This window comes from Podarcis bocagei (assembly GCF_964188305.1).
Source record: "Podarcis bocagei genome assembly, chromosome: 7".
NCBI classification, from domain to species: domain Eukaryota; kingdom Metazoa; phylum Chordata; class Lepidosauria; order Squamata; family Lacertidae; genus Podarcis; species Podarcis bocagei.
The window spans coordinates 24,884,993-24,907,683 of NC_138132.1; the positions used below are offsets into that span (position 1 = coordinate 24,884,993).

At 41.8% G+C, this 22,691-nt stretch overlaps 1 protein-coding gene across 33 annotated transcripts in view; it reads right to left on the reverse strand.

Moving 5' to 3' along the window:
- EPB41 (erythrocyte membrane protein band 4.1) overlaps positions 1 to 22,691 on the reverse strand; it is a 101,156-nt gene that overhangs the window by 51,954 nt on the left and 26,511 nt on the right. For all 33 annotated transcript variants that reach the window (XM_081201901.1, XM_081201881.1, XM_081201899.1 and 30 more), the window contains exons 2-10: positions 18,947 to 19,397; positions 15,901 to 16,131; positions 14,186 to 14,290; positions 10,152 to 10,194; positions 7,143 to 7,218; positions 5,382 to 5,600; positions 3,587 to 3,674; positions 1,309 to 1,461; positions 983 to 1,080 (exon numbers count right to left, since the gene is read on the reverse strand). In XM_081201901.1, the coding sequence (XP_081058027.1) occupies positions 983 to 1,080; positions 1,309 to 1,461; positions 3,587 to 3,674; positions 5,382 to 5,600; positions 7,143 to 7,218; positions 10,152 to 10,194; positions 14,186 to 14,290; positions 15,901 to 16,131; positions 18,947 to 19,397 (1,464 nt within the window). The remainder of the gene's footprint in view (positions 1 to 982; positions 1,081 to 1,308; positions 1,462 to 3,586; positions 3,675 to 5,381; positions 5,601 to 7,142; positions 7,219 to 10,151; positions 10,195 to 14,185; positions 14,291 to 15,900; positions 16,132 to 18,946; positions 19,398 to 22,691) is intronic.

Sequence of the window (22,691 nt, forward strand, 5' to 3'; positions counted from 1 at the left end):
GCTACCTGAAACCCAGGGGAACCTACTGAGGAAGGTAAATCAAGTCTGCTTCTGTATAACGCAGCTTCCTATAATCTTAGCATTACATTGAATGAAGACAGTGACTCATCCAAGATGGTTCTGAGAAAGTCATGTGGAGATCTGAACCCAGGTATCCCTGGTTCATCCACCCTACTGTACCACAGTGGTCCTCAGTTAATTAAATCCCTTTATGAGCACTCATTCCTATTACCACATTCTCATTTCTTCATTCTTTCTATGGTAAAAGTTGACTACCTACATTTTATTAGCGTCTCCACCCCCATCGTTCAGCCCAGACACTGAGATCCAGTGCCGAGGGCCTTCTGACGGTTCCCTCATTGTGAGAAGTGAGGTTACAGGGAACCAGACAGAGGGCCTTCTCGGTAGTGGCACCCGCCCTGTGGAATGCCCTCCCTTCAGATGGGAAGGAAATAAGCAGCTATCTTCTCTTTAAAAGACATCTGAAGGCAGCCCTGTTTAGGGAAGTTTTTAATATTTAATGCTGTATTGTTTTTAACACTTGATTGGAAGCCGCCCAGAGTGGCTGGGGAAACTCAGCCAGATGGGCAGGGTATAAATTATTATTATTATTATTATTATTATTATTATTATTATTATGCAGATTAATGGCCTTAGCTCAGTGGCAGATCATCGCTTTGTGTACAGAAGGTCCCCAGAATGTCCAGGTAGGGCTAAGAAAGACTCTTGCCTAGAACCCTGGAGAGCTGCTGCCAGTCAGTGTAGACAATACTGAGCTAGATGGACCAAGGGTTTGACTAGGTGTAAGGCAGCTTTCTATGTTCCTGTTTTCCTGTGCAAATTAGAGGCTTCCTTCCCAACTCCTGGCAATGTATACCAACAACTGGAATAAAAACTTACAGCTTTTACACACACACACACACACACACACACACACACACACACACCATTTGTCATATTGGATGGGGGGAAAGAAACATACCTGAAAAATGTATGATGCTCAACACAAACTTTCCACAGCTTCTTAGCTGCCCGATAACTAGGAAGCTTGAATCCAATTGTACTTTCATATTGTTCATGCTGTAGAGAGCAACAATACAGAGTAAGTTTCAAACTATGTTTGAGGACAGCCTCACATAAAGTGCATTGTAAGTAGCAAGCCAGAAAACTATCATGTTAGACCTCTGTCCACTGCAATACAATTTGGACAATCTGCAGAACAGTTCATCTGCTCTGTCAATATTTTTCTTAGACAGAAGTCAGATTTTTTAAAAAGGAATAAAAATAGTATATGACTCCATAGCTTACCTCGCCAGGTCGAATTTTGATAAAAAAGCTGCTGCGCTTGTAGGAAATCTTCAACACTTTGGGCCAAGGGAAACGGTTGATTCTCAATTTATCTTTGTACACAAGAAGGCCACTGGAGCAGACTCCCAAAGTAATATCCACACCTTCCAAGTCCTACAAAAGCAGAGTTCGGAACACACTTCACACAGTTGGCAAATCCACTTTTCAGCATTCAAAGCACTCGCCCTCTATGCCCCTTACTCATTTCTCGGGCCCCAGAATTCGTAGTGAGATCTTCTGTTACTTGATTTTTATGATGCTACTGAATCTGTCTCCCCACTTTTCAAACATTCAACAGCCAGAAATCACTAACTGCTTAAGCATTCCTCCCAACATGAATTTGCAGATATGACAACTCTTTCCACTACCTCTTATGTGAAAAACACTCCTCCCTAAGTGTCCTGTACTTCATTATCTTCAAACAATTGATTATCAGGGGGGCCTCTGTAGGTCCTGTCACTGAGAATCACTGTCCCAGACGGAAGAGCAATGACAAAAAGGCCATGAGCAAGTTTATTTATAAGTCCTAGGGTAGAAAGAAAATTGTACTTAGGCTATATATATATACACACTACCAGGAACTGACTTTTCTACTCACAAAAATAGAAAGATTCAAGTGGAAATAGAATAGATGAGTGAAAAACTTCCACCCCCGGACAAGCTAATTTTTTTTAAAGAAACTAGGATACTAGGACACCCAGCAGTCACAGTTGTGCTCTGATTATTTAATGATTGGCTCAGTACAAAAGCATCAATACTAAAAATCTTTCCAGTCAAGTTTTTATTGACCATCTCATTAAGATTATTCTGCCACACAGTGACAAATTTAGATCTTTTCAGAAAATACAACTCACCTTTCTGAACCAAAGGCTACTCAATGCACAATCAACTATAAAAAACCAATTTTAAAAAACTTTATCTAGCAGCATAATACACACAGGCCAATAAAATACATTTAATATGCACCATGCCCTATAGCAGGTCTCGCAAACTCAAAGCAACTGGGTATGATGGAACATCTCCTGCAGAATCCAAGAGATTTTAGAGCAATGATGGGTTCTAATGAAACTCCCTCCTTTGGGTAGAGAACAATGAGGGTGTACAGGCTAGCAATCAAATACATGTCTACTCAGAAGTAAGCCCCATTCAGTTTAATGGAACTTACTCCTAAGTGTGTACAGGACTGCAGCTTATGTCTTTGTGGGACAGTCACTCAGATACACTACAGAATGAAATGTGACAGCAGATTCCATAGGAATGAATTCACCCCAAAGTATCCAACAGACCCTTATCTATAAATTGAAAGATATACTGATTTGGTTACTATGTGGTTGTAAACATCAAATACATAGCAACCATTTTTAAATGGTCAAGAATGTTATTTCTGAATGAGGTATGAACTCTGTCATCTGTAGGGCGGACAACACATTTTAGGCTGTAAACCCATTCTAAGTATGATTAGATTAACTAGATCACATGAGGAATTCCTTGGCTTCAACCTCTGTTGCAATAATCCAAAACTGTCATGCCTAGCCATGAACCAGTACCATACAGATAGTTCTCAGAGAACAAACCCAACACCCTATACATCAAAGATATAGGGGAGGAGGCAAGATCCATTGGAACAAGTGCTGAGGATCACCTGGAAGGAATCTCCAGAGGGAGATTTGCTGAAGAACCATCAGTGTTGTCAGAGGAGGAAGTAAAATCCCACCCCCAGCCCTTGAGAATGCCAGTGCCAAAAGGTCCAAGTCCAGGTTGAAGAGTAACAACACAGCATGTGTCTATGGATCTAGAATAGAGGACTCACTGAGAGCAAGCAAGAATGGAAACAACAGCTGTGGTCCAGGAGGCCACTGTCCATTTGACTTGGAAACAAGATAGGTCTCTGGCTTCTTGAACCAGGACCTTGTCTCCTCTGCCTGCTGTGTTGTATCCTTGCCTGGATGGATTTGACCTGGGACTGCTACCTGCCTTTGTCTATGGATTACAGTATGGTCCTTTGCTTGTTTTGGACACTGCTGGAACATCATCCCAGCTCTCCTTTGTGAATATCTTGGGAGAAGACTTATACTTCTCTGGATGGGATCCTAGACCCTGAGGGGCACCTACTGGAGCATGATAAAAACCAAGAACCCTCCCTACTCACGGTATAGAGTAGGAGGGAGAAGCTGAAAACCAAGCGCTTTGCACATTAAAAGTAAAAATATTATGATATGAAACAAGTATTTTCTTCTACCTTGGCGTGATGAAGATCAACTCCATACATAGACAGCTTTTTGGCATTCTCAAGAAATTCCAGATCAGCTTGAGCAGGAGTCATACATCTACAGAAATATAATGGAAATGATATAACAAGCCCACTATTTGCTTATTTCGCAGGGTGGTTTTAAAAAAATAAATCAATAGCAGATACTACAGTACATGCATTTATCAAAAGAAATAAAAAAAATGGATCCTGTTTTTTTAACCCTTCAGTGAGTTCTTTAGCACTAGAATGGTAACTTTCTAAAATAATAATTATTATTGTTATACAACATCCTAGGAATTATCTATTTGCTACAGATTCTCCAAAAGAGGTTAGCTTGCAAGAATGTGGTTAACAAATTAAACTAGACAAACTAAAGAAGACAGAAACATATGGCCAAAGGGTACCAGAAAAATGTATCTCAGATATGTGTACAATAAAAACACTGGAACAGTTGGGGAGTAAAAAAAAGTAATAAATCAACAAATCAGTTAAGGTTACAAACTTATGCATGGCTTCCTGGGAGTGAACTTCACTTAACACAGTGCCAGTTTCTTGAGTAACCAGGCTTAGAACTAAGCTGCAGCTCTTGAAAATTAAAAGCAACGGCATATGAAATCACTTAAGGGAAAAGACATGCTAGGGACAAGTAAATATGGAGTTATGTGAACTTATGCTCAATATGAGGCTGTTTTCTGTCTTGAACTTTACTAACAAACTTCATCTCAGTGGTACAGCAAGACAGCGCTTCACAGATGCTTTGTTTAAATGTTTAAACCTCCCACCTCCTTTCTAGTCTTGCTGTGTATTCATGGAACAGAAGGACTGGAGTATTTATAGAAGTTATTCCTAACAGTATGAGACGTCTCTTCCAGCCATATGGTGCATTGAGAATTGAGCCACAATCTATTACTGAAAAGAGTTTCAAAATACACTTCAGGGTAACTGTAACAAGTATTGTTATAAAATATTTTTTACCAAGCTCAAGTATCAAAGATGCTTAGAAATGAGTCTTAAATCACACCCAGTGCAAAGTTCCATGTCAATTTTTTTATGTTAATTAAACATAAGTCCAATTGAAGATCCATACACAGGGGTTTGAATAATTCCCAACAGTAGCACAATTAAGGGATGCTTCACACATGAAATGTTTTGGACGAAAGATAATCTCCAATTGGGGGGGGGGCATGTTTGAAGGCCTTGAAAGTATTTTGCAAATGTCGGAAGCTACTTCACAGAACAGGTTTCAAATACTTGTACATGTCTTCACACTTGCACGTTCTTCAACTTTATCTTATTTTAATTTTATTTTTTTTGGTGCATGCAACTTAGAACAGGAAAAGCCAATATGGCCCCCTCCAGATGTTGCTGCCAGCATGGCCAATGGTCAGGAATGGTGGGAGTTGCTGTCCAACGACGTCAGGAGGTCACCATACTGATGATCCCCGACTTACAAGAAACAAATGAAGAAAAATCTGCTTCCTGACCCCTGCAGCAGTCTCAATGCTAGTCATCAGGCTTAGTTTCTGGGGTACCAATTGTTATTGGGGACCTGGATTTTTGCACCCCTATTCACAGTTTTCTTTTGCATAGATCCTATTTCCCTTTAAGGTTATATGAAATTTCTTTTTAGCATATTAATTTTATTATTTCAATTTCTATTCAGCCCCTCATTGATCCAAAATCCCAGGGAGGTTTACAATATGTATCATAAGCATCAATAAAATGAAGCTAATAACAATGTAAACATTAAAAAGTCATACAAAAATGCTAAATTTAAAATTACCTATAGGTCTTATGTAGTTCCATGACCTTGTCTTCCAGTTCCTTTGTCTGATTTGGGGCCAGCTTAAATTCACTGACATAATCTGGGCTATGAAGATCTGGGTCAAAGTCTCCTAGTTCTGACTGGATTGTGTAAGAACCCAGCAAAGCTAATGTAGCAAAGGAGCAAGGAAGCCGTCCACTGAGAATGTCTTTTCTTAGCTGGAGACACAAATAGTACCTACAAAGGAGGAAAAGAAAGCCTCAGAATGGGGAATTCAAATTCTGATGACAAAACAGTGGATGTTGGTGCTGGCTAGCACCACAACAGTGTTCTTCATTAGAAATATGTTAGTGTGCTTCTCGCTTGGAACAGTCTACCCCTACTTTCATATGACTGCAAATTGTACAACGATCAGGTGAGGATGCTTACTACACAATCTGGAACAGGCACTTGGTTATCACTACATAGCATAACACTCAGTCTCTTTTCTCCTCTGTTATTTACAGCTGACTGATAGCAGAAAAATAAAATAAGTTCCTCAACAAGAAAATAACACTGGACCTGTATAATGAGCAAGATCCTATATCCAATAAAATGGAAGATGGGATACAGAAGCCTCTGGGTGTACAAATGGAGCGGACACTAGGTGTGCAGGGCAGTCAGCACCATATTCTTTTCCCAGGGGTTGATGGATTCTTCAGGTCCCTGACTGTTGCTCTGCAATTGTGCCTCCTAGCAATGAAACTAGCCTCTCGGGTCTGGGCTGGCCCTTGTACACAAATTACTCCTGTCTAAGAGGTTCCCAATGAATCCTGGTTACATCTGGTAGAGGAGATCACACCTGGAGAGGGAACCCTCTTGAGTTCTGCAGCCAAGCCGCCAAGCCACTCAGCCTCCTCCTGCTACCTTTTAGCCACCACGCCATCAACCGGAAAGTGCAAGATCCAGAGATACTGTACTTTCCCTAGCATGGGACATGGACCTGCAGATCCAACAGTGCAGTCAGAGGTATGCCACTGAGCACCTGTTCTTTCCAGCACTCATGTGAAAGACTGGATACCATCCATTGTTCATTGCATGTTTAGAGCTTAAAGAGGTTTACAGTCTTAAATTTCTCATGCTCACAACTGCCTTTTTACAGGCCAGTTTTCCCAATTTTTTTAAAGTTGGAAGTATGAATGGGTTTGTAAGCTAGTATAAAGAATGGAGTTTGTTTTTTAAAGAAGGTATTACTTTTACAGGGACACAATCTATTTCCAAGTTCTCTAAAATGCTCCACTGAGTTCCCTTATTACCAGACATTAAGTCAGTCATGTTACTAAGTTGACAAGCAATGTAATAACTCTTTGGATTTGGGATTCCCTGTCATTAGTTCTACATACATATAGACAGGGTTGTAATTTTTCACTGATTTTACTGTTTTATCTTTCATAAGAAATTTTGAGGGTTTTTTACAATCAAGTAGTGTATAAATTTTATGAACTAAATAAATAATAAATATTCAAAAATAGCATATCACAAACAGCTTTTCAAACACCTCTCTTTTCCAAAGCTGTTTGTCATGCGTCATAACGTAGCTTGTCAAACAGAAATGCAAGTTTTAGAGTCCTTAGGCTTCTGGAACTAAGCACACAGTTCTTTGAATCCTGATGAGTATTTATCAGTTGTTTTATCTTATAATTTCATTCATTATTTGTCACAATTATATCCTGCCTCCCATTACACTTTCCTAAATTACAACATTTCTTGATTGTTAGCTTTCCTAAGAGCACTACAGACCTTGTTATGTCCTCTGTCAGCTGTGCTGGATCCGGAGGATAGAACTTGACACTGAAAGTGAAATTCCATGGGCCTCCTGCAATTAAAACCAGATTTGTTGTGAGTTTCCCTTTATAATATTGCTTTCAAGTAATATTAAATACGCAATATAGATATCATGAGATAAAAATAAACACAATGAATATGACATTAGGAACACAGTCCCACTGGTATGTCTCACCTTCAACAAAGCAATGGTTCCCTGACATCCTTGGGATCTCCAGGTAGGACTGGGAAAGACTCCCTTCTGAAATCTTGATGAGCCACTGCCAGTTGGCATAGACAAAAGCTAGATGAGCTAGGTGGACTAATGGTCTGACTCAGTGTAAGACCATTCTATGTGTTCCTCTAGTGCAGGGGTCACCAACATGGTACCTACAGACACACCTGCAGAACTCCCTTGGCACCCATAGGTTTTCCTCCCCCTGCTGAAATAAGTCTTGAAAGAAACATTCTATTGTAGCCAATAGAATAGTTGCTTAGTTGCAGTGTGTATGTGTGTGTTGCTCATAACAGTTTATCCAGTTTGCAAATGTACACATGGACCCAAAGAGTCCATAACCGCTGCTCTAGTAGATCCTGGCCCATAACCATGAGGGCTTTTCAGTAGTGGGCTCCTCCACATAAATGGAACTTGTTCCACACTGACGCAAGTAAATATGAATCTCTTCTGTGAAATTTTTAACAGTGGTTTAGATTAATTTGATGACTTTTCCCCTGCTGTACTACATTATGATTTTTTATGTACCAGCTATAATTTGGTAAAGTTTTTATTAAATTTGTATTTGCTTCATTTCAGTACACTACCCTATGATTGTAAACAAAAACAAACGCAGCAAGTTTGCGTGTCGAGACCCCAAGGCCACCCCCTCGGTGATGAATCAGACACAAGGACACAGATATTAGGTTAATGTTATTGGGCAAATTTAGGCCACAACTTTATTGGTTACAGAATGTGAGCGGTATTGGCTTAGGCACTGGAATTGATCGGACTATATCTGACTCCTGCCTGTCACGCAGGGAGTCCTGTAACGGTCAACCACCAGTAGGGGGAGCTCGATGAAGCCCCCCCCCCCCCCCGCCAACAAATTGGCTGGTTGGATCTATGACGCGGCTGGGACCTCCAGGTGATGAGGGACTTGGAGTTGGGAACTGGAGCAGGACTTGGGAACTGGAGCAGATTTATCATCCCAAGATAAAGAAAAGTTAAATTAGTGGTGGGTAACATCCAGCCTACATATCTAATCAGGCCTACCAAACCTCTCAGTTTAGCCCATCAGGCCATATTGGGTGGACCACACCCAGCTATCACTCACGAGACATCAAATGTAGGGAGTGCACACCTGATTTTTCCTTTGCAGCAGTGGCTTTCATTTGGCACTGTTCAAATTTGGTGCTGGATGCAAGCTGTGTTGACAATGGGTGTTTTAACCAGAAGTGACTTGCAAGTCCACCCTTAATTTTCAATGATGTGGCTATACAGTGGTACCCCGCAAGACGAACGCCTCGCGAGACAAAAAACTCGCAAAACGAAAGGTTTTTTCGTTTTCGAGTTGCCTCGCAAGACGAATTTCTCTATGGGCTTGCTTCGCAAGACGAAGCTTGCCCCGGGGACAGCGGGTCTTCTCTTTTGAAGCAAGGGGCTGCAGGGAGATCGCTATCTCCCCGCAGCCCCTTGCTTCAAAAGAGGTCCGGGGGCAGCGGGAAGCTAAGCGCTTCTTTCCCGCTGCCCCCAACGTCTTTTGCAGCAAGGGGCTGCAGGGAGATCGCTATCTCCCCGCAGCCCCTTGCTTCAAAAGAGGTCCAGGGGCAGCGGGAAGCTAAGCGCTTCTTCCCTGCTGCCCCCCGACGTCTTTTGCAGCAAGGGGCTGCAGGGAGATCGCTATCTCCCCGCAGCCCCTTGCTTCAAAAGAGGTCCAGGGGCAGCGGGAAGCTAAGCGCTTCTTCCCTGCTGCCCCCCGACGTCTTTTGCAGCAAGGGGCTGCAGGGAGATCGCTATCTCCCCGCAGCCCCTTGCTTCAAAAGAGGTCCAGGGGCAGCGGGAAGCTAAGCGCTTCTTCCCTGCTGCCCCCCGACGTCTTTTGCAGCAAGGGGCTGCAGGGAGATCGCTATCTCCCTGCAGCCCCTTGCTGCAAAAGACGTCCGGGGGAAGCGGGGAAGAAGCCGCTTCCCCCGGACGTCTTTTGCAGGGTTGCCGGCATGCCGAAGCCTGCGCGCGCTGACATCCGCGCTCCCAGACTTCGCGGCGCTGATGTCAGCGCGCGCAGGCTTCGGCATGGCGGCAACCCTCCGCCAGCAGCGGCAGCGCTGCCGCTGCTGGCGGAGAGGTCCGCGAAGCCTGGGAGCACTGATGTCAGCGCGCGCAGGCTTCGGCATGGCGGCAACCCTCCGCCAGCAGCGGGCAAAAGTCTTTGTCCCCCCTGCCTGCCTTCCCAGGGGCTTTTAAATCGCCCCGGACAGCGGAGAAGTCCTCCGCTGTCCCGGGGATTTTTAAAATGCTGGGGGTGGGAAGAAAAGCCCTTGCCCCCCCCCAGCCTTCAGAAGAGGTCCGGGGACAGACTGTCCCCGGACCTGGTCTGAAGGCGGTTTCCCTAGGAACGCATTAATTGATTTTCAATGCATTCCTATGGGAAACTGTGCATCGCAAGACGAAAAAACCGCAAGACGAAGAGAATTGCGGAACGAATTAATTTCGTCTTGCGAGGCACCACTGTATTCTAAATTTAAACAATTCCTACTTTAAAAAACATAACCTATACAAACTGTCCTCCTGCAGAAAAGCAACAGTTTTATTAAAAGAAAAACTACATAATATGGAAAACAGAGGACTTGCACTCTGTTTAAATTTGTCCTGATCTATTCTATCACCCTTACATGAACTCCAGCAATGCTGAGTGCTTCTTTTGATTGCATGCCAAGGCTATAAATATCTAACATTTCTTTTATAAAAAACAGACTTGAGCCACTTACCATGAACTTGTTTTTTTATCTCTTTGGCAGCATCCAACCATGTCTGCAAGAAAACAGTAGCAATTAGTCATATACAGTCTGACAACAGTTGCAAAGAATATGGCCTGAAAATGTACTGTCACTGAGTTAAGTAGCAACCATCATTGGATGCCTATTGGGTTGTCTTAGATTGCAAAAACACTGCATATAGGATTAATTAAAATTTGATCTTTGGGGGCACTGACATAATCAATAGATTAGGCATTTAACTATGGACAAGCAGCCATGGTTTTATTTAGGCACAGTTAATTTTTCTCTGACAGCCAGCCTACAACAAACATTAAATGTGGGTTTGCAATTAACATGCATGGTTTTTTAAAAATGGTTATTCAAAGCTACTTGGGGATTGATGATTATTGGGATTGTAGCAGGCGGGGAGGATAATCTAATCCTTTTTTCCATGCTGTAGTCATGAACAAAAAAACCCTCTCCTCTGAAGTTGCTATGTGCATTGGCAGGAAATTTTTCATTGCCACCAAAGGAAAATTTCCTCCAGATACAAATACAACTTCAGAGGAGTGGTTCTATCAGGACCACAAGCAGGAGAAGAAAGGATTAAACTCCCCAACCACTACCATCTGTAGCAATCCGGACAATTACCAGTGAAATGGATGGTGCCATTTTTGCTTCACATTGAGTTATTATATAGTATTTGAAAAACTCATTACATAAAAGACACAGAGCTCTAGTCCATGAAAACATAGACATACCTATGCTTTTGATGAATAAAAACTAGCCTAAATCACCCCCTGGCAATAATAAAAAGTGGCAAATTAAAACAAATTAAGAACCAGCGGAACCCAAACCTTACAAAATAAAACCTATTTACTTGGCAAAGAAAACGTAGTTAAGATGTTGCCCAGCAGGCCTCCCTAGGAAGAAAAACAATGCTATCTTTCCATTGGCAGCATTTGGAAGTTCCCAGTTCAGTCACTAAGATTACTATTCTATGGCTGGCAACTGGAACTGGGTGCACATCTGGTCTTCCTGGCTCACAACCATATTTCACTAATATGAACTCATACAGTAATCTTGAAGATTGACATATATAAATAATCTCTTACAAGATGCTTGGTGGGGCTCCAAGTGGTTCAAAGTTCTCTGAATTTGCCTCACTTAAACAGCTTACTGACAGAATGTGAGTTCAAAGTTATTTCTGCCATACTACAGCATTAGGCAAGTTAGTAATTAGGAAAATGAACATCCATGCAGCTGTAATTGCTTCTGGAAAGTGTCATAAAAAAACCCCCTTAACTCGAAATATCTTTTAGGAACCAGTTATTTCCACACGGTGTCTGCATACAAAGCCATGGTTTATCATGAACACACAGACCGCTCCCATTTTGCTCCTTGCCAGTGCTCAGGAGCAACAACTATGACTCTTGGCTCAGTGTTGCATCCAAACCAGGAATCGAGGTTTGTATCATTAACTATCTATCATCTAACTATCATTAGCAAGTCAAGACGAAACCTTGGCTTCAGACCTTGGTTGGTTTGGAGTGAAACAAATCACAATCCCTGGTTCAGATGGAGCGCTTGTGATGTAGTGCTTGTGATATAGCACTTGTGATATTTTTGCTTCTGCTAGTTAACTGGGGGGGGAGAGAAAGAAAGAGAGAGAAAAGAGAGAGAGAGAGAGAGAGAGAGAGAGAGAGAGAGAGAGAGAGAGAGAGAGATGGGGGCGGGAAGAGATCAAAGCAGGAATGATTTGCATATTCATGGTAAACCATTAAGTGTGGTTTACCACTATGTGTCGAAGTAGCCAATTTGTCAGCTGCAAAGTTTATGCTACTTCAAGTGCTTTTCTGGTCACCATTAAAAAAAAAACAGCCTTGATTTTGTGATTACAACATAATATGGCAGTTCGGTGGACTGTTTATTTATTTGAGCCATACTTTTACATGTCCCTGTAAAACCTTGGCCACAGCTTATCACAGAGATCTTATACCACAAATCTGTGCTTAGACTACACAATAAGCCAAAACACGGTTTAACTGCTACACCAAGGGGAGGTGGAACAGTGAGAAGCAAAATGGGTGTGATCCCTGGGAGCCAGTGCATTCATGCTAAGCCATAGTTTGGCTTAGCATTATGTAGGATGCAGCCTTGCTGTCTTTAGAAAACACTTTTGTTTCTTATGCCTATACTGTAGTTTGTTCAAATAGTGTAAATATAGTAAATACATTAATAGTGCAATCCTATAAATGCCTGATCAGAATTTAGTCTTACTGAGTTCAGTTGGAATGACTTCCCAGTTGTTATTATTATAAAGAATTTAGCCTCTGCAAATCAGTTACTCAAAACTGCTAAGCATTTACATTTTGATAATAGCACTTTGGCTCTTGATACCAGGCAGTACAATATTCCGGTACTGTGTACAGAAACTAGAATGAGGTTACCTGTTTCATTTTCACGTGACTTAAGCAGGATTTAGAAATCAGGTCTAGTGAGGTGAAAGAATAGCCTACTTATCCCTTAAGCTCATCTTTCTTAGCCCACAACATTTTACTCTAAATGTAATTGGTACAGTTATGGTTAGCTTTAATATGAAGTACTTTGCCATCATTCTAATTGATTGAAGTGTTACAGAATCCACACAACTGAGCACAAAGGCCATTCATATTAACTGTTGTGGATCTGCAATTTTGCAAGCCAGGCATTTTTTTTTAGAACATGCAAATGCTTATGCTGCAACTGTTGGCTTTGCACAGCAATTTAAAAAAAAAAATCCAAACACGGCCGTACAGTCTCTGAATGCAATCATGCATTCATAAAACTCATTCTGTCTGACTTAATCAAAAAGACAATGAGGAGTCTGGGTAATTAATGATACATCTATCCTTTTATTATGTCAGGAATCAGTGGGAAATAATGCTCTCTTACAGGAAAGCATTAAGTTCTACAGAAACTCTTCCAGTGCTTCAAAGATAAACTATTAACTTTTGCTCTCTGGATCACAGTGTGGGGGGGAAATCCCTTTCTTGGAAATAAATTATTTCTCACATGCAAGAACAAAAGATGTTATTGCTGCACACAGTACTATATACATACATACTATAAGCTCATTAGAGTTGCACATGCAGCTGTTGCATACCTGCCTACAATTCCCGTATTTGTTCAAATGAACAACAAGAACTACCCATGAATATATGCCTTCTGTCATTGACAAAGGGGCATGGAGAAAATGGAAGTAAGAGGGGTTGTCCTCAGTGTTCACTTCAAGTGCAGGAATCAATCTAAGATCCACCTGCAGACTTCTACATTTTGCCAGCAACATCAAGCTCACAGGTAAAGTAAATGGGTCCTATAATTCCTTTATTTGTACTCATTAGATCTGTGGTGATATACATAAATTGATCCAAGACTGCCATGAAAAAACATTTTGATTAGTCATAATACAGCCATCTTCAACTATAGGTGCTCTCTTCCAGGAGTCTATCTATGGGCTGTGTGTCTCTTGGACAGCCCAGAATATTCTGTTTAAAGAGTCATCTACGTCTTAACCATAATATTTCCTATTCCATTTGCAACACAATGGGGCGTCTAGTTTTAATGCCATCTTTCAGCATTGACTGGATCAAAATCTCCAAGTGACATTAAATTCTACAGCACAGGCTTAATTGGATAAGAATGAACAATGTAGAATGCCTCCACAAAAGATGTCTCTCCTCCCACTTCAAATACAGCTTTGCCCTGCAGAGGCATTTCCAAAACAGTTGGAGAGAGATGCTGTCCACGGTACTGACTGTTGAGAAAATCCTTTATGTGTGGAGCATTATGTGGTTTCTGCATATTTTAGCACCTTTCAGTGTTAAAGCTAGCTTGTGCAAACTTCCATCAGTATGAAGTCAGACTAGAGAAGTAGGTATTACCTTTTTTTTCAATATGCATTTCAAAGTTTTATTTCTGTTTTCCCAATACAATTCCTTCTTTAATTAAATGCTTTAACATACAATCCTAAGCAGGTCAACTCTCTGTTTTTGCATTCTACTTACCTTGGAACTTGGGGTATCCCAGATGGCCAGTCCAAAATAGTCTTCTTCCAAAAGATTGAGGTGATCACATACTTTCTTAAGAAGATCCTGCCCTTTGGCATGTTTCTGCACATGAACACAAATCTGTCATATGTGTTCACTTTCGTTTTGTGCATTCTAATATTCACATCCACAAAGTTATTGTATACAGTATGTCTACCTTCCTTAGGCGTTGACTTGAACATCATTAGCCCTTAAAATGAACTTCTTTTAGATTGTTTCATTAAGATGGCTCACTTAGATGCAAAGAGAGAAAGGATATTTTGGCAGAAAAGAGACCTCATGCCGCTCAGGAAAATATCTAGGAAATTCCTTCCATTTTAGGAACATTACTTTAGGAAATGCAGGTTCCCCAAACCAGGGATACTGTAGTGATGCAAATGAAGGAGTAAAGGAAGCCTTTCCTCCCTAACTAGTCTTGCTTCTGGTTTTGAATGGTTGGTGGGAAGGGAATGAAGCACTAATGAGTATCTCCTGCAAATGTACACATACTTACTTGCCTTATAAAAGCAAAACAGAATTGAGAACCTAATGGTCCCCTCGTAACGTCTGTTCTGTTTGACTAGTCAGCTCTTCTCTTAGAAAGTAGAAGGTCCCCAAACTCCTTTATTTATTTGATATGTTGGAAAGTAAGATGCAAGTTTGTGGTGAGGGAGTAATTCAACTTAACCAGGTAACAGGCAGGTGAATAAACAGCTTGTTTAATCTAACCAGCAGTTCGCTATAAGTTTGTACGTGTGTGTTTGGCTAAGAGCCAAACCAATAATGTCCCCTGAAGCCCCAAACACATAAATCAGCAAAGCAACATTCTTTGTTTGCCAAGGCTTGAATTTCTATGCTCCAACAATGCCTTGCCCTCAGCTAACAGACCCCATTAAAAATACTCTAAATAGCTGCTTTATACTATCAGAACATTGTCTATTTTGGTTAAGAAAAGTTCTCCAGGATTTCAATCTGGGTTCCTTTACTCAAAGACGCTGGAGAGTGAACATGGGACCTTATGCAAGGTTAGCATGTGTTCTACTGCTGAACTATGTCTCATTACCACATGCAGCAGCATGTCCAGTAGCTTCTACATCATTGCAATAAGCTAAACCCCCTTCTACGCTCTGCACACAGGATGAAGATCTAAAGTTTATAAACACCACACTCACGTAAAGCCACTGCTGTATTAGCAGGCAGAAGCTAATCTTATGCAATAGTAATAGTATCGTTAGTGTTGTACATGGATGAACTGACCTAATTATACAGGATCATTTAAGGTAACTGTTTTGCTCAAGCAGTCATGAAAACCCAGCCAAGATACGTATCTGCCCTGAGATTTAACTAGGGAACCTGAGATCATCTTATGGAAAAGGAGAGACTGTGATGAATCTTGACACTTGAACCCTTTCAATTTCACTCTGTAAAATTGTATTATTATTGTTAGTAGTAGTAGTAGTAGTAGTAGTAGTAGTGGTGGTGGTGGTGGTGGTGGTAATATTCCTGATACTTTCCTCAAATCAAGCGGGCCAAAAGTCTAAACAAAATACTGCTACTATTACCGTCTTCTAGACATTACTAAGCAATTTATATTAAAACTGCATATTGTATTCTTTAAACTATATTAATATATTCTGACAGTGTTAAATATCATTTTTCTTTTTAATAATAAAAATAGATAAAGATATGCTTACATCCAGGGAACACTCAAAAATTGTGTCATCCAGCAAAATAATCTTGCAGTGCATGTTGTTTCTGGGCCTTCTGGCTGTTTTCTGAGAACCTTTTAAGTCTTTGTCTGCTTTCACCTTGGTATTCTCCTTTTTTTCGTCCACCTGCTCCCCCTGCTCTCCTTCTTCCTTAATTTCAAGATCTTTATTTTCTGGATCTTGATCTTGATCTTCTCTCCTATCTTCCTGAGCAGGCTGAAATTAATGGATAAAAGTTAGCAATTTTGAACCAAAACACAAAAGTGGGTCTATTCTGAGTAAAACATAAATGTTTACAACCCATAGAGAAAAAATAGGGCATAGCCACAAGGAGAAGCTGAGAAAGTTCTGCTTCCATTTTAGTACTTTAGTCTTTCTGTTTTAGTGGGGGACAAGCTAGGTTCATAAGCCATACTTTTCTCTAAGCATACTGTACATGGCCATGACTTCCAAAACTAGCAAACTACAGTTAGCACCGTGCCTCCATGTTTTAATTTGCAACCAGTTTAAAGGATTGGAGACAATGCTAAACACAGTTTGACAATTCATATACGTTAGAGAAAACCAAGAGATGTTAGGGGTTATTAGCATACAATAGGGGAAGAAGGTGCATAAAGGTCTACAGGATATTCACAAGCCTCCAGAACATGGTTTGGAGGACTGGGGTTGTTGTTTTGCAAGCCTTCAAAAGCTTCTTTAATGCTTTTTATATTTTTAAAATTCATACATATAATTGGAAACTGGGAAAGAGCATAAAATGTCAAAAGCTGGTTATATAGGTAATGTTGTATAAATTTCCTTTTATTAAGCTACTTTGAGATTTTTGATTAAGTGGTATATAAATCTAACAAAATAAATAATTATATAAACTAGAACCTGCTGACGTGTTTACCTTAATCTTTGGAACGTATTACAATTTGCAATAGATTAAACCTCTTACCAATTAGATACTAAAGGTTGTATCTAACATTAGCCATATTTAAATAGACCCACTGAAATTAATGAATATGACTAAATTGGGTTCATTAACTTCAATGGATTTACTTCAAGTAGTACTTACCTGGATACAAATCTGAGGCTGCAGTTCTAGTCACATTTACTTATTAAAGTCACAAGTGTATGAGCAGGCTGCACACGTCAGCATGTTCTTGAATGTCTATTAATCAAGTTAAAGGTAAAGGTACCCCTGACCATTAGGTCCAGTCACGGACAGCTCTGGGGTTGAGGCGCTCATTTGCGCTATAGGCCGAGAGAGCCGGCGTTTGTCTGCAGACAGCTTCCGAGTAACGTGGCCAGCATGACTAAGCCGCTTCTGGCAAACCAGAGCAGCGCATGGAAACACTGTTTACCCTCCTGCCGGAGCGGTACCTATCTACCGTATTTTTCGCTCTATTGGACGCACCGGACCACAGGACGCACCTAGTTTTTACAGGGGAAAATCAAGGAAAAAAATTTTATCCCTCCCCCCCAGCCCCAAAGAGCAACGGACAGGCTGCGTGCAGCCTGTCTGCTTCTCCCAGAGCTTCTCGGGGCTGCGGGGGAAGCCCGGGTTCCCCCACCAGCCCCAAAGAGCAAAGAAGCCAAGACAGCGCATGGGATCCATAGCCGCGCAACCTCTCCAGCCAGGAGCTAAACCTCTCCAGCGCGGCTAAAGAAGACAAGGCAGTGAGCGCGATCCATCCCACTCACTGCCTTGGCTTCCTCTTTAGCCTTGCGCAGCATCTTTAGTCTTGCGCAACGGGATGGATTGCGCCCGCTGTCCACCGGGGGTGGACTAGATGACTCCTGGGGTTCCCTTCCAACCCTGCAATTCTATGACCTCGGAAGGTGTTTGGGGTCTCCACCACTGGAGGCTTTTAAGCAGCGGTTGGGGGACCATCTGTCTGGCGTTCTTTAGCTGTGATTCCTACATTGCGAGGGGGCTGGGCTAGATGACCCTCGGGTGGCCCTCCCAACTCTATAGAGTCCTACAGTTCTGCAGCAGGAGATCCACAGCCACTTAGAATCATAGAATCATAGAGTTGGAATAGACCACAAGGGCCATCGAGTCCAATCCCCTGCCAAGCAGGAAACACCATCAGAGCACTTCACACAATGCCCACACCATCAGAGCACTTCACACAATGCCCACCATCAGACCACTTCACACAATGCCCACTCCCAATTTTCATCTGAGAGACATGTGGCTTCAGTGTCTAGGCAGGTACCCCCCTACCTGCCACACTTCCCCCACCCCACTTAAGCTAAGGGAATTCCTGCCCAGAGAAGCTCCCAGGTGAGGCAAGGGTTAAGATCTACCTCTGGTAGAGGCACGCAAGGCTAAAGAGGAAGCCAGGGCAGTGGGATGGATCTCGCTCCCTGCCCTGGCTTCCTCTTTAGCCTTGCGAAGCCTCCTCCCCCCCCCCCCCAGGCGCGCAAGTCTAAAGAGGAAGCCAGGGCAGCGGACGGGATGGATCGCGTTCCCTGCCCTGGCTTCCTCTTTAGCCTTGCGAAGCCTCCTCCCCCCCCCCCAGGCGCGCAAGTCTAAAGAGGAAGCCAGGGCAGCGGACGGGATGGATCGCGTTCCCTGCCCTGGCTTCCTCTTTAGCCTTGCACAGCCCCCCGCGGCTGGAGGGGTGCACAAGGCTAAAGAGGAAGCCAGGGCAGCGAACGGGATGGATCGCGCTCCCTGCCCTGGCTTCCTCTTTAGCCTTGCAAAGCCTCCCCCCGGCTGGAGAGGTTGTGCAAGGCTTTTCTAGAGGAGGGAGAAGGGACTGACTGGCGGTGTCAGTCCCTTCTCCCTCTCGGGGAAAAGCCCGCAAGAGCCGCGCGACGCTTGTGTGGGGCTCTTGAGGGCTTTTCCTGCCTGCCTCCCCCCTGCATTCGCTCCATAGGACGCACAGACTTTTCCCCTTAGTTTTTAAGACGGGAAAAGTGCGTCCTATGGTGCGAAAAGTACGGTACTTGCACTTGATGTGTTTTCGAACTGCTAGGTGGGCAGGAGCTGGGACCGAACAATGGGAGACAGAAAACTAGTTTGTGTCATATTTACCTGTGTTTCTGCACTGCTCAATGAGTGAAGATCTAAAGATGGGTCAGTCCTGAGCTCAGGTTCAGGAGCTGCTATTGGGGCTTTCAGCAGAATCTCCTCATTGAGATCAAGGTCTGTCTCTTCCTGGCCTCCTTCACCAAGATCCTTTGTTTCTGCCTCGTTACCTTCTTCCTCAGAGACCTGGGATTTGGGCCTCTTGAGGAATGATGAAAACAGGCGTGACAGGCCCCGACTTTCAGAAGTGCGCTCTTTGTTCTTGCTCTGGTCCTCTCGTGTAGGCGTGTCACCATTGGATGCTTTTAGCTTCTTCTTTGACTGATTATCCCCCTCAGGTGCTTTCTCCAAGAAAGCTTCCTGTGTTCCTGTTTCAGCAGCTACCTCCTCCTCTTTTGGCGGCTGCTGCTTGGGAGTCTCAGCCTCTGCCACTAAACTCTTTTCAGTTGTCATGTTTCTGTTGGCAGAAATGTATAAGAAATTTAACTGAATAAATGCTATGTAATCACAAAACCACTGCAAACTGATCACAAAGCTCCAAAGGTAACAAGGACCACTAATAAGGGTCTCCTGGTGTCCGCTTATCGAAGCTGCAATTAATAATGGGAGCAGCAATTCTTGTTGTTCGAAACTATTTTTACATACAAGTATAGCCTTGCATGCAAGTGCACATTGTTATGCTATATAAACATCTAGCTAGTTTTGTTACTTAAAGAATGTCTAGAATTATCATTCGCAATTATGATCACAGAAGGAGCACAAAGGCAGATGACCAAATCTGCCAAACTGGGTGCTAAATTACAATCAAGAGCACATAAACTGTGTGAAATAAATAAAATGTTGTCATCTTAGAAATCAATATTAGAAGGTCGGTATCAGAACTAGCCTACTGCACAGCAGGTATTTGTTGTTGTGAAACTGTTCTTGCCAAATGCTCAGGGACTCCGAGCTCTCTGAGAGCATGCACATTACCTCAAACACACTTTCGACTATACTGCATTCTCCCTCTCCTAAGACAGAACAAATGCAGTTCCACACAGAAGTGAATAACCTTTCAGGTCCAGTAAGCCAGACCTTTAACTGTCCCCATCCTGAAGGCCAAGTCTGACAGGTGGGTAGGTGTGACAATCACCTGTTCATCACTATTTCACTACAAACATTCCCCACAAGTAATTGATGGCACATTACAGCTCCAGTTAAATTCAAATATTGGTAGAGAAGAGTTTTTGAACCTCTTTATGCTTTTATCCAAAATGCAGGGGGCATCAGCACGGTGCAGGTGCACATGTGCCTGCGGAGGTCTTTCCTGGCAACAACAGTCACACACCCCTCCCAAAATAGACTTAAAACAAGAATTCTTTTGCAGCAAATAGAACAGGATACAGTATGTGCCTAGTTACAAGTTGTGTATATGGTCCTTTGTAAACTGCTTTGTGGTTTTTTGAAACAAGTGATACATAAATTTTATGAAACAAAAAAATAGAAATAATAAATTAGTTTCTGGGCCTGAAAATGGTGCCAATCTGCCCAAATGCATTGTGACTGATCAGAGTAATTTGTCCAAATTTTTGTGACCTGTTTGAAAAGTGGCCACCCCTAATTTTTAACTATAGGCTGATTCAGACATAACCTGGGTCATACATAATGCTGATCCAGTAAACTATGTATTAGCAGATCAGGAGCAAAAGGTTTGCTTGAACATTACTTCCTCAGGCCCCCATTTTCCTAGTTTCTGAAACCATAATACATAATATTAAAGTCTCTTCAGCTCCTGTTATTTTGTTTACATAGATTTCTACCCTATCCTAAGGACATCCAGTGAATTTCATAAATTTGAACCCAGACCTCCAAATCTAAAAGTATATTAATTCAAAAGCTAGTGTCATGCTCTATAGAATTTCATGCAATAACATTTCCAGAGGTTAAGTGAAAAACACACTTCTGTTGCAAAATCATCTATGCCTTTGAGCAATTTGACTTTATCCAGACACACTAAACAGTTGAAATCTGCCATTCTATCTTTGCATTTCAAGAGAGCAGGGGAAGAGTGCATCTTTCACATTTCTGAAGTGAATGTTTTCTGTTAAAGGGCAGTTAGTTCATGTAATCAGTGGCACAATGTTTAGCATGGCTGCTGAGAAAGATAAGTCACATGTGAATTATAAACACTTATCATTTATATAGTGCATGTTAGGTTCCCAGGACTTCCCATACATTATCTTAGTAATCTTCACAACAACACGGGCCCCAATGGACTCAGCAGGACTTGCTTCTGAGTAGACAACTAGAGCACTGTACTGTAAGTTACTGCTAACGAAACAAGGGCAAGGCAGCATAAAGCCAGCATGCATTTTAGTTTAAACTTAAATGTGGATATTTTTCATTCAATTTCTATGTAAGAAACACATCTGAAATGGGACATTTCCTCCTAAATTAAATAGAGAAATGTAATTTTAGTACATCAGGCATGTTGAAGAGGTTGATCACGATTGCCCAGTTGATCACAGGGGTATCTTAGATCTCTCCCAAAAAAGCTCAACAACGCTTGACAATGACAATGGGTAGATCACAGCTTGTTGGACATGCCTGCAGCACATGATACCCTTTACCTGTACAATCCAAACCCATCACTTGATATCATTGAGTGGAGCACTAATAGTGGCTCCCCTTTGGGCCAAAATCACAACTTATGTCAATGAAGAGTTGTGTCTTCAGTGTTCTGTTCTAGAGACAACTTCATGGAACTCCATAATACCACAGAAAGTTATAAACAGGCACCATTCCTACTTAGTTTTAGACACCTAGTATCCTGGCTTTCTCTGTTAGATGGAGAACTTGAACCCACAGCTCTAGTTCTGCTTCTCAGATGTTTTGTTGTTGTTTTTGAGATTCTAAATTATTGAGGTTTTACATTTTGTAGGTTTAATTTATATTTTGCATTTCATTGCTGTAAGCTACTTTGAGACCTTTATGGTGAAAAGCAGGGTACAAAATTTTAAAGAAATATAATGCCAGTTTTCTGAAATTGTAAAATCACCATTTGCAGTATTTCACCATATAATAAAACAGCTTTTCAACTCATGCAAGTTCAGAGTCCATTCTTTACACCAGTAAAAATTATCCAGCCATCCCCAGCTACTCTGGTAGCCAATATTCGTTTTCGAATGGTATAAATTTAAATACACCTCTGAAGAAAAGTGCTTGGAAAAATAAATAAGGCTGTTTCTTATTTATAATTACACCAGATAGTGCAATGAGAGCTAAGGCGGGCTGAAGAAAGTATATGAACAAATATTTTCCAGCAACCTGCTTCCCTTCTGATATTTTGAGCTACAATTCCCATCAGCCAATGGCCAGGGATAATATCAGTTGTAGTTCAGCCTGGAGAATCCTGCAAATAATTATACCATCATCATACTGGGCTCCCTGCTATTTAGCTTGTGTGATGGAACTCCATCCTAACTGTGATCAGAGAAATTCCTTTCCTTGCTAGTTTTAAAAAGGTCTTTAAACCTCACTTTTTATTGAAGCTATTAAGAATTATTTTACCTGTCATATGTTGGATAAGCTAGATGGCCACTTTGTTGTCTTGCTGGTCTGTATATTTTTAGGATGCTAAATTGATTCTTTAAATGTTGTGATAGGTTGTGTTTATTTTATGGATTTAATAGAATCATGAAATTGTAGAGTTGGAAAAGACCCCAAGGGTAATCTAGTCCAAACCTCTGTGATGCAGGACATTTTTACCCAA